The 12,257-nt window shown below is 38.5% G+C and overlaps 2 protein-coding genes across 2 annotated transcripts in view; one reads left to right on the top strand and one right to left on the bottom strand.

Annotated features, from left to right (window-relative positions):
• Myzap (myocardial zonula adherens protein) overlaps nucleotides 1-12,257 on the top strand; it is a 725,358-nt gene that overhangs the window by 325,583 nt on the left and 387,518 nt on the right. The window lies entirely within an intron of this gene.
• The window catches only part of Aldh1a2 (aldehyde dehydrogenase 1 family member A2), an 80,694-nt gene that overhangs the window by 40,169 nt on the left and 28,268 nt on the right, over nucleotides 1-12,257 (bottom strand). Inside the window, exons 2-4 of the mRNA XM_051156755.1 lie at nucleotides 3,551-3,655; nucleotides 3,269-3,409; nucleotides 932-1,061 (exon numbers count right to left, since the gene is read on the bottom strand). Coding sequence (XP_051012712.1) covers nucleotides 932-1,061; nucleotides 3,269-3,409; nucleotides 3,551-3,655 — 376 coding nt within the window. The remainder of the gene's footprint in view (nucleotides 1-931; nucleotides 1,062-3,268; nucleotides 3,410-3,550; nucleotides 3,656-12,257) is intronic.

Here is a 12,257-nt window from a genome sequence, read left to right as displayed (position 1 = left end):
CCCTCTTCCCAAAACCTTCTAGAAAAAGGCTATCCTTTAAGAAGACAAGGTAGATACTTTTTCTCTGCATCTGATTGCCTGTCTATAGTAAAAATATACAAAATACAGTGACACAACTCTTAACACACATTTTGGTTCTTAGACCTGACAGTTACTAGCCAAGTTACTCTGTTGAGACAACAAGTTTTACTATCTTATTAGGCATGCACTCTTTTAACTCCAGTTTGTCTTACACTGGAGTCTTACACAGATCCTAAATGTGAAAGACCATTTAATGTGTTCAAATGTTATGCAACTAAACATTCATTATTTCTTGTTATAATGACAAACAAAAACTGGGGACGTTTTGTAGAGAAATGTAGGTAACACAAAAGACCACAAGTCCTAAATTCTGGACTTCACTATGAAAAAAAATCAACAATGAAATCAAATTAATATTGAATTACAGCATTGCAAAGGACAAATGTGAATGGGCTGAACCAATATGAAAGTAAATATCCAGTAATTATGACCTTCCTTATCAAGTTTCCCCTCAGAAGCCCCCGGCTTCTGCATGTTCTGTTTCCTCAGTCTCTTTCCTATAAAATTTCTTCCATCCAGTAACTAAAATAGATACTCCAAATCCCCCTCTGCCCCAAGCCCTTCCCTCCTGAGAGTCTGACCCAGATGCTAGCTGCTAGTCTTTGCGTACCTACTCCATAGCTGACTGACAAACTGACTGAAGTGGCTCTCCACACTTCTAGGTAGACCACATGTACACAAGAAGAGAGGCATCATCAGAGTTGGTGACACAACCTGTTTGGCCCTGTGCTCAATTCAAGTTGTCACAAAGCCCAGTATCGGCACTGTATATGGCTACTCTTTGTGTTCGGTGAAGTATTTCTGGCAGAGCCTCATATTTCCCTTTTTAATATACTCATGTTTCACATACCTACAGGAATGGTCATTCCATGAATTTTATCAGCCCAGCCTGCATAATACCGCAGGGTTTTGATGACTCCCTGCAAATCGATGTAAAATGCTTGCAGGAACGGCTTGCCACCATTCAGGGATTCCATGGTCTGCAGGAAAAAAAAAAAAAAAAAAAAAAAGAAATGTTAAGACCTCAGAATTTTGTAGTGACACACTAGTTTCTATAGAAGAAGAAACAAGAAACAGAGGGAACCTGGCTGGGTATAAGTGGTGATGCACACTTGTCCCACTCTGCTTTCCCAGACAGGAGAGTGTCCACTCTTAACACACACATGTGCTATTCTTGTGCCTGTGTGTCTTCCTTAACCACTGTCCAGATATATAAACACAGCGCTTCTTTAACTGATGGTAAAGAAACGCTCTGCTTGTCAAGCCACCCCCTGCTATATTAATGGTCAGAGTTGAATGGAGATCTTTCTGAGAGTGCACTAGTAATATCAATGCACAAGAGAAGCAGGGATGCCGGTTTCTATGCCTTCAACAGGGATATGAAATGTTCTTCACAGCTGCCAAGCCCCCTGCTGAGAAGTGAAATATTCATGGTGCATAGCAACCTTATTTATTACCACTAAATAAACAAGATCTTCTCTGGGGAAGCCCAGACTTTAACAATTTAAAGACTGGTTTTTGTAAACATTTATGTTAACAACCATTATCTATTAAGAGTAAAGTATCCGGTCCATTTATAAAAATAGCAATAACAAACAGCTTTACATTATAAACATCATTTTAATGACATGTTCCTAAATTGGGTTAAGTCTGTTACAAAAACAATGGCCATTAAAACAATGAAGACTATTTTCACTTGAGACACACTTGGCTATTAGAAGTTCAACAAATGAAATAAGCAAAAATAGATATTTATATTTTCATGTTTCTCTCTAGAAGAATATTATATAACACATGCTGATATAAAATGATTTAATTAGTTAGAAAATTAAAACTGAAAATTTTCCATTCAATGAAGTTAAAGAACACTATTTACCACTGATGACAGCAATACTTATCTACTTACTGCACAAAACAAAGTTCATTTTTAAGTGCTACTTTGTCACCACATTGGCTCACTTTTATAAAAAGAAGTTCCAATAATTTCCCAGTTCTTAAATTGGACAATAAAATCTCTATATAGTTTGCTACCAAATAGCCAAAGTCTACAAAACAAAGAGAAAAAATGGGGCCCATAGCATTTAAGGACCATCCAAGGATGGATCCCCTGGCATACACTTAAGGACACTTAAGTGGTCCTTAGCTCCAGAAAGTCTCCTTTCTCAAAGAAACTAGCTATTTAGAAAAGATTTATTTTTTATTAATTGTGTGTGTGTGTGTTCGTGTGCACGCGTGCGCGCATGGTATGTGGGTATAATCACATGAACATGGATGCCTGTGGAAGCCAGATATCTGATTCCCTGGACCTGGAATTTCAGGCAATTATGAACTGCCCTATGTGGGTGCTAGGAACCTAACTCAGGTCCTCAAAAGAGTAGTACGTACTCTTTTTTTTTTTTTTAAATTTATTATGTATACAGTGCTCTGCCTACATGTACTCCTGCAGGCCAGAAGAGAGAGTAAGATCATATTATAGGTGATTGTGAGCCACCATGTAGTTGCTGGGGATTGAACTCAGGACGTCTGGAAGAGCATCTGGTGTTCTTAACCTCTGAGCCATCTCTCCAGGCCCTAGTATGCACTCTTAACTGCTGAGCCAACACTTCAGTCCTCAAAGCACTTTTATTTAAAACACACACACACACACACACACAGACACACAGACACACAGCAAAATCCATCAGATAAGAAGTCCTTATGTGGTGTGTGTGTGTGTGTGTGTGTGTGTGTGTGTGTGTGTGTGTGTGTGTGTGTGTGTGTGATTGATTGTTCAAGTGAAAAGAAATGGTGATATCTCTCATGATTCTAAAAGGGCAGAACAAATGGAGTAGAAAGTATGGGGGTACATATTCGTCTTTTCCTATTTGATTTGCAAAAGAGTCACTTGACATTTGTCTTTTACAGATAGCCTAGAGGTCCTGTTTCTTGGTGCTTTTGTTTTGTTTGTTAAGTGGATGTATTTTGCTTTGCTCCTGGGAGGTGTGACAAAGCGAAAAGGAAGATTCTTAGTAGAGATGCAATGCTGACTTTTTCTTCAAAATGCCACAAAAAGCTTCCCCAAAGATCTCCTATATTTCGTATATATCACACACCCCCTAACTCCCCTACCCAACAACACTTCACAGAATATGTCCCAGTTGAGTGGTCTTTTGGAGTAGAAACCTAACTGCTTTCTTAGTTTACTCACTGCAAGAACTGCCCTGTCCCGTTCTACCAAGTCGGCAAGCTTGTCCAACAGACGTCCTCTTTCAGAAGCATCCATCCTTCTCCACACTGAACCAAGAGAGAAGGCTAGGCGGGCTGCCTGCACTGCCTTGTCTATATCCACCTGTTAAGAAGAGGCACAACTGAAGAGAAATACTCCACACAAAACGTGATGCTTGAACCCAAGTGTAGCAAGGAGAACACGTAATCCTTGTTTTGCTGTTCCTGGTGGTGATTCCACAGAAAATTTTTAGGCAGTGCATACCTTGTCTGCTTCTTGAACTTCACACACTTGCTCTCCTGTGGCTGGATTACAGACAGGGAACACTCTCCCACTCTCTGAGTTCTGCCATTCGTTGTTAATAAAGATCTACAGAAGGACACAACAAAATGGGATATGAGATATGGGAGATCAGAAGGCGGCCAATGGCCAAGCAATATGGGGCACATTGGTAATACCAGTTCTATGCACTTGTAGGCACAGACATGTACATTCTGAAGTGTGGAAAGACATTCAAAACAGGATCAAGTCTTCTCCTCATGCAGGAATATCTTCTCATGACATCTGCTTCATCCAGGGACGAAGTAGGAATATTACCTTCAGTGAACATGCCAACCAATTAAAATGCCCTTCCATCAATAAAAAAAGAAAGACAGAGTCTTGTGTACGACCCCACACGGAGGCTAACACTATCAGTAGTCCAGTTTCTGCCCGTTATCTACAGGGTGTGTAAAGCCCTGGGTTAAATGATGGCCATTAGGACAGTCATGCTAGGTTCTCTGATGGAAGTCTTAGAGAATCTTCAAGGAACCTAAATTCTGCTGGAATAAGCATTTCCCTAACTATAGTCAGCTCCTGAATCAAGAATTGACTGTGCCTAGTCTAAGGAACAAGTTAAACAAGTCACAGGACCCATGTGTTTGCAATGCCAAAGGGCTTCTAGAACTTCAAACTTGTCTACGATTTCATTAGAGGCATGCTTTTCCTACATTTGATAAAGATTTTAAAGAGTTCTTCCCCGTGTCCCATACCTTAGTCTTTGGAATAAACAGCCATGGTCTTCTGGATTCAAGTTTAGTTTTTAAGTTTTCCTATGGAGTATATTTCTATGGATTACATGTCTTTAATTATTTCTTGGAGGTTTTCTAAAGATCAAATTTAAAATTACTTCAGAAAATTCTGTTTACATTTGTTTATGTTTATTCCTGTGTGTGTATACATGGGTGCTCACTGTGGCACACACGCAGAGATCAGAGGACAGCTTGTTGGGGTTGTCTCTTTCCACTACGTAGGTTCCAGAGATCAAACTCACGTAGTCAGGCTTGGCAGCAGGTGCTTTTATCCACCAGCAAAAAGAAAAACATTACTTGCATTAAACAGGATAAGACTCATGCTTTCTTATTAGCATTTCTAAATCTGTTGATCACTTAAAACCTTAAGACAAACTGGAGGGACTTAAGGTTATCTCACGTCCCCTGGCTCTTGAGGAGTTATGCTAGTTCCTTATCCTAGGATTAATTTCATCATCACCCAACACAGATTTCCAGTGAATGCTTAGAATACAAAAATAAGGAAACTATGAAATCGTGGGATTGTGTAGAAATGAGCAAGGCACTGTGAACACACTGTCCTTTAGGCTTTTAGTTACAACAACTACGGTAAGACATTTCAAGAAGCTAGAAAACAGAGACATCATCTGAGTCATACTTTTTAGCTTTTATTGTCCACAGCTAAGAATTCAGAATTAAGTTTCTTTATCATGGGACAGAGGACAATTAACAGAGAAAGGCCTTCACAGCTTTTACATCAGAGGTGGAGGCAGAAGCACAGACACACCAGGTGTTTGGTGAGGGTGCCAAGAGCTATCTCGTGAAGTCCTTGCTTAAGAGGCTCGACAATAACTTTTCTCAAACTCTAATCACAGAATCAGCCTGAGGTAGTGTGGCTCAATGATGGAGCGTTGCCTCATGTACATGATCCAGAGTCTGATCTCCAGCGCTGAAAAAAGGAAGGGTGCTAGCAAACAATGGTGTTCCTCTGCCCACCCCCACCCCACCCAGGTCAAAAGAAGAAAAGGAAAGAAAAAATAAAAATCACTCAATAAGAATTTAATCATTTAATACTGTGTGAGAAGGCACTGGGCCATCTTCTTGTAATAGAAATATATTTGATAATTCTTTTATCTTCATGATGTCTATAAGCAAAACTTTACATGATACAACATTTATAAAACTAAAAATGAAAAGTTTTATTTATAATATTAAATGAATTATAATATTAAGAAAGTGGCCATCTGCACTGTGAGAAGGCAGAGGCCAGAAGAACCAGAAGCTCTGGCCTAGTGCAGCCCGGCAGAGTGTGTGTAAAAATCTGACATCGGTATTTCAGATGAGGGAGCTGTTCCAGACTCGTCAATGGAGCTGCTGTGCAGGCGACTGTGTTCACAGACAGTGCTTACCTCAGCTAACTGTATGACACACCCAAGTGTCTCGCTTGCTGTGCCTTAGTTAACTTGTTCTCGCCCTTCCTTTATTCTCATTATACCGTTTTCAAAAATAACTGAAAATGTAAAACCTGGCTAAAAATATTAGAAAGGGTAGAGCCGGGCATGTGGCGCACACCTTTAATCCCAGCACTTGGAAGGCAGAGGCAGGCGGATCGCTGTGAGTTCGAGGCCAGCCTGGTCTATAAAGTGAGTCCAGGACAGCCAAGGCTACACAGAGAGACCCTGTCTCGGAAAAAAAAAAAAAAAGGGTTCATTGGCATCAGAAGGGAATGTGACTATTCCTCATATACAGTGCTATTATGAAGGGGTTCCCAACGGCCAGGGCTGGGATCTAACTCTCCTAGAACTCCAGTGCTCTTCTCTGTGGTCCACGCTCAGGGTCCGCACCACTCCTACTTTGCTCTATGCTACAGCTGTTCCTTCCTCCAGCTCACCAATGCTTTCCTCACTTGGACCTAAGCTGTTAGTGTCAGTGTTTCTATTTTTTTAACTTCTTTGTTATTAAAAATAAATAATGATAGTAACAAATTAATCCCCATAGAATGACATGGACTTCTGATATTTAACATATAGTTTAATGACTAAACAAGGAATCAGTAAAGTTCCTCGCAGTCAACTCCAGGCAACAAGTATGAAGAAGTAAGTGAGGTAGATGCTCACCACCCATCAAACACTGCAATAATCTCTACTACAAAAAACTTGGTGGACAGGGAAACTCGTAGGAAAACTTTTAATGAAAAAATGGATATTCTTTTCTTCACGTCTCAAGGCCCTCCCTTCCGTACTTACCTCTACTTGGCGAGTACCACTTCCTTCCTGAAACCAGACTTGGCAGGAGCAATGAGGCAAATGGGCCTCACTCTGCTCCTGATGTGAGGTCTGAGAGACAAGGGGTCCCCTCTGGAGTGTTTTTCTCCAAAGATACAACTTGAGTTTAATCAGGACAAAACTCTGGGTGATGTAAATTGGCTTTTCTACAGAGCCAATGTGGCAAGGAGGGAAAGGAGCAATAAGCCAACAAAAAAAAAAGTGTATCATGTCACGTGGACTAGCTCCTGGGCCAGAGGAGAAAAGAAGAAGAGAAAAGATGATGAGACAACTGGGAAACTATGATTTGGGCAATAACATTATGCCAAACGCTGGTATTATGCCAAGACGTCCTCATTTTTAATACTATACTGTGGTTACATGAGAACATCTAGGGAGTCTGGGTGAAGATTTAACACTAGTTTTTCAACTTTTTGTTGATCTGAAACTATTTAAAAAGAAAAATGTTGAGAGTTATGAATCCTCTTTTAGTGCCTATCTTTTTAAACTATAAAATATCAAAACAAATAATTTGAATGAAAATATAAATGGCTCAACACCTTCCTTTTCCCAAAGTATCCTTTAAATGTGAGTTTATGGAAAATAAATTAATTCAAAGACTAACTTAAAATATGGAGCTCTGTTGCCAGAAATGCTTAATTTAAGGTTTTTCATGTTATTTTGACTCAAAGGCTTGTTATCAAGAAACTAGGAAATTCTGCCTTACAGTGTTATGAGTTTCAGGGTGGATTGTAAGGAAAATGTGGACTTTCCCACTATAGAGTGCTTCAAAATAGAAAAACAAAAAACCCTCCGACTCCCTGTGCGACTATTGCTCAATTTCTTTGTAAATTACAAGCATTCACTTTTAACATAATTCTGTAGTGTAAGTGAAGGCAAAAGAAACAGATGGCCCATAAAAGAAGAAACCTGCCCTTTTCGTGTTCCTAAGAGGAGGGGACAAATTAGCTTGTGAATGTTAACCTTCTTTTCATGGCTGTGAAAATCTGTCCCACTGACGTTTTATGGGTTGTTGGTGGTGGGATTGAAAGACATACTGGATGTGGTAGGCTCTTAACTAACGTTCGTGGAAAGGAATGTCTATCGGGAGGGAACATGAATCACTGTCCAGAATCTTTACAGATAAGGTTAGAAATACAATACCTCTGCACCAAGACAAAATCTCAAACATACTGAAAAATGAAGATTTTTAAATTTGTTTTTATTGTGTTCTGTTGTACTTCATACAAAAGGATATCTGTAATAAGAACAGCTACGATATATCTTACTGAAGACACTATGAACACACTATTAGCAGTGCCCTGAGTGCTTCTTCCTGACTCTGCCTCCAGTCTGCCTCGCCTGCTGCTAGAGTTAACTGCTAGCTGGACTTTTCATTCATCTATTCTTACAATCTTCTTTCTTTTCCTGACATGGTAAACTCATTATTAAAGGCAGCTCTCTACCTGATCTTGTGAAATGTGTTGTTCAGTCATCTACACATTCAACATTATATCTGTTCGTCCTGTGGTAACTGAGAAATCTACATTTCAACCTCCCGCCTTGGCATGAACCTCTTAGTGTAGGCTTTAGCTGTATTACCTTTGTCTCTATAAAAATTACTTATTTTCTTTTTTCTTGTACCATACTGTCTCATCATTAGACCTTTCTGGTATGTCGGTCTTGAGGCTTAAATTGGACAATACTAGCCTTCCAACTCTGTCCTCTGTAAATAGTTAACTATCCTACTCTTCTGCTTTTCCATATCCACCTTAGAATCTGTTTGCTGATGGCCACAGAGTAATTTACTAGAACTTTTGTGATTCTATTTAATCTACAGATCAAGTTAAGAAGAACTGACATTCTAACATACCTAGTCTTCCTATTCATGGAAATACCTTTCTGTTTGTTTAGATCTCTTTTGATTTGTTTTAGCTAAACTGTGGGTTATAAAGAATGTATTGTCATAAAGATACTGAAGCCAGTCTCTTATCTCCTCCGCCCCCCGCAACTCCTTCAATGGCACCGCATGTTTTAATTTTAAATCCCAGTGCTTGTTTCTGGCATAAAGCTTTCTCCTGGAACCTTGTTGTAATCCCTCACTAGTCTTAGGAAGCTTCATATTTTGGGATGAGGGATAGAGTCCTAGAGATTCTACAACAATTGCTTTGAGTATAAACAAAGACAATTTCTTCTTTCTCAGTCCATGCACCTTTATTTTCTTTTCTTAGCTCACTGACTAACTAGGAATACGTTACAATATTAGAGATGAGTGACAGCAGGGGACATCTTGCTTTTTCCTAGTATTAAGAATGAAAACATCTGGTTTCTCACCATTAAATATACTGATGATTCTACATTTTGTATAAATGTTCTTTATTAAGTTAAGAAAATTCTCTTTCCGGTCTTAGTTTGTTGAGAAGTGTTTTGTCTTGGGTGGGTATTAAGATTGTCTCAAATATTTTTCCTATAGAGCCATGATGATACAACTTTTTTCTTTATCAGTCCATTGGTCAGGAAACACACTGGTCCATTCTCATATGTTATTGGACTAAGTTTGCAAATATTTTGTTGAATGTTTTGCAGCTATGCTCATGAGAGTCTGCTTTGTAGTTTTCTTTTCTCACAGTCTTTATATGCCTTTAGTATTTGAATAATGATAGCCCTATAAAATAAATTAATGTCCCCCTCATCCAACTTTCTTGAACAGAATGTGAAGAATTTATTTATTTATTTATTTATTTATTTATTTATTTATTATGTATACAGTACTTTGCTTGCATGTATACCTGCAGGCCAGAAGAGGGCATCAGATCACATTATAGATGGTTGTGAGCAACCGTGTGGTTGCTGGGAACTGAACTCAGGACCTTTGGAAGAGCAGTCAGTGCTCTTAACCTCTGAGCCACCTCTCCAGGCCCGAAGAATTTATATGTTTGATAAAAGTCACCAGTTGTAACACCTTGATTTGATGCTTTTAAGTTTATTAATTACCAGCTCAATTTCTTGAATACGTTTAGGCTTACTGAAATTTATTTTTCCTTGTTTACGTTTTGGCTGAATGCATCTATAAAAGAATTGTTCATTTCACTTAAGTTATCAAGTTGTGGATCCATGGTTGTTCATAATAGTTTTAAATTTTCCTTTTTAATGTAATACTTTTAAATGCCTCCTTTTTTTTTTCATTCCTAATATAGTAATTTGGTTTTTCTCACTTTCTCACATTTGGTACTCTTATTGATTTTTTGAGAAAACAGCCTCTGGTTTTTATTAGTTTTTTTTTTTTTTTTTTTTTTAAGTTCATTTAAGCTAGTTTTTAAAAGTATTTTCTTCATTCTCTGGTTTCCTAAAACAGAAGCTTATTTTTTCTTTTAATATATACATTCACTATTATTTTGATGTTTTATTTTTATTTAGTTCAAAATATTTTCATTTTCTCTTGAGTTTTTTTCCTTGGTCCTGGTGTAGTTTAGAAATATGTTATTTAACCTCCAAGCATTGTGAGGAGGGATTGTCCAGCTATCTTTCTGTTCTAGTTCAATCCCCTGCGGTCTGAAAGTATATTTGTCTTATTTCTACTGTTTGGAATTTGTTAAATGGTGTCTCTAGTCCTGGATGTGGTCCATCTTTCTGCTGTTCTCGAGCATCCTGCTGTGCTGAGTGGGGTTTATTTTACTGTTCCTGGGACCAGCACCTGCATTTGCTGCTGGAGAAAGCCTCACTTTTGTATTTTCCCTTAGCTCTCCACTCACTTTCAGAGCATTGTTCCTTTTCATTATTAAAAGCAGCAGCAGTGAGGATGCTACCTGCCATTAGCTCTTCTCTTTCATACTGTGACATGTCACATTATAACAGATGATTATATTTAACATATAGGATAAGCCAGAGACTGGAAATAAAATTTCTTTAGAAATGATATAATTATTTATGTAGAAATTCCTAAGAAATCTACAAAAATAAGATTATAAATTTAGCAAAGTCTTAGAATATAAGGTCAATATATAATTGACACAATGTCAAAACTCTCTGGAAGCTGAAGCTTAAACACATGCATCTGTAATGTGCACATTTCTCCAGGATCTGCTTGCACTGTGGCAGAAAGATCTTAAAAAGCATTATTTCCTTCATTGATTAAATCAAAGTCTTGTGTAACTACTTCCAGCAGCAAACACTAACCTCTTAAAATACAGAAATTAAAAAAAAAAAAAAAAACTTGCTTAAAGAAAAATCTAAAAAGAAGAGCTATGGGTCATGCTTGCAATGCACAACCCTCTCTAACATCTTTTCTGTAAAATAAATTGACAAGACATAAATAGCATAATTTGGAACTAAAGTGGCAGAGAATAATTAAGATAAATTTTTTATTTCGTAGAAAAAGAAAACCCTGTGTAATCTTTCTTAAAGGAATCCTGGACTTGTTTGTAAGTACTACTGAAAACTCACAGAAGATATGTCCTCTGCTGTTCTGGGACTTATAATAATATTTCACAGAGAGATTGCTTTCAGGAAAGTTAAATGATGTAAGGCAGTCTGTGATTTAGTGCCAAGATGGACAACAGAGATAAGTATTGTAAATGTTCTCTTCAGAGGAGAGAGGGGCTGGTGTGGTGGTGTGGCTGAAACGTTAGGGGAACACTTTGGGAAACGAGAAATAATGAGGGAAGATGGGCTGGACAGGGCAGGGAAGGTGGAGGATGGAAACTCTATCCCCAATAAAATGATTCCGCTGGCCTGACGCTCCTCTTCTTTGACTGCAGCCCCTTTCTGGGGAGGCATCTGATATCCTGGCTTAAATGTGACAGAGAAGAAAGAAAGGCAAGTTTAGCTTCTCTCCTCCTGTTGCTGAGTCCCTGGCCCTATAGACAGCCCACAGGATTGGGCTTCCTCAGGCTCTTCACCATCAGCCCTGCCACATCATCCTCAGGGTAGGGAGTGACCGTTCAGAGAAGCAAGGCCCAGGAAGCAAGGAAATCCACTTAAACAATAGTAAGTAAATCCAAAAACACAGAAGAAGCAGCCAAAGGCATAGAAAGTAGGAAGCCAAAAGAGAAACAATGTTCAGTGTTATCAACTCACCTCACGTTTATGAAGAACAAAGACAAAATCGGGTGGAAAATACCATGGGAGAAAAATAAGTTCCCAATGATACATAAAGTTATTAAGATAGTGCTAGAAAAACATTTTTAAGTTTACTTGTCTTAAAGTAGAAGAGGCCCTGAAACAGCCTCCCAGATTTGACGCTGTAAATAAGTCAACAGAGAAGAAACTCACGGATTAAAGGTGAGGAAACATGGGTAGAGGAAGTACATCCTGGCAATAAGTAACTAAAGAAAATAGTCAAGGAGAGTGAGGGACTAGAGGGAAAGATGGAGCACAATGACAAAGAGAAAATATCACCTCTCAGGAGAAGTCATAACTTAAACATTGACATTCTGAATTATTCCGGCTTAATAACTAGCTCTCTTTTTCTTTTCTTAACCATGAAACTATGTTTTAAAAAATCAAGACCAGTCAGCAAAGAGAGAGCCTGTGAAAACAAGCAAACAAACGCTGGCAGGCATATATAATGATTGTGCTATGAGAACTCTTAATTTGCTGTAGGCTTGAGTCATGGTCTTGGCCTCGGCAGCCTCTGCATTTTGCTAGCACCCTCCACAG

This window comes from Acomys russatus, chromosome 14 (genome assembly GCF_903995435.1).
Source record: "Acomys russatus chromosome 14, mAcoRus1.1, whole genome shotgun sequence".
Classification (NCBI taxonomy): domain Eukaryota; kingdom Metazoa; phylum Chordata; class Mammalia; order Rodentia; family Muridae; genus Acomys; species Acomys russatus.
Note: the sequence above shows the minus strand (reverse complement) of the source record. Positions and strands in the feature narration are given on the sequence as shown.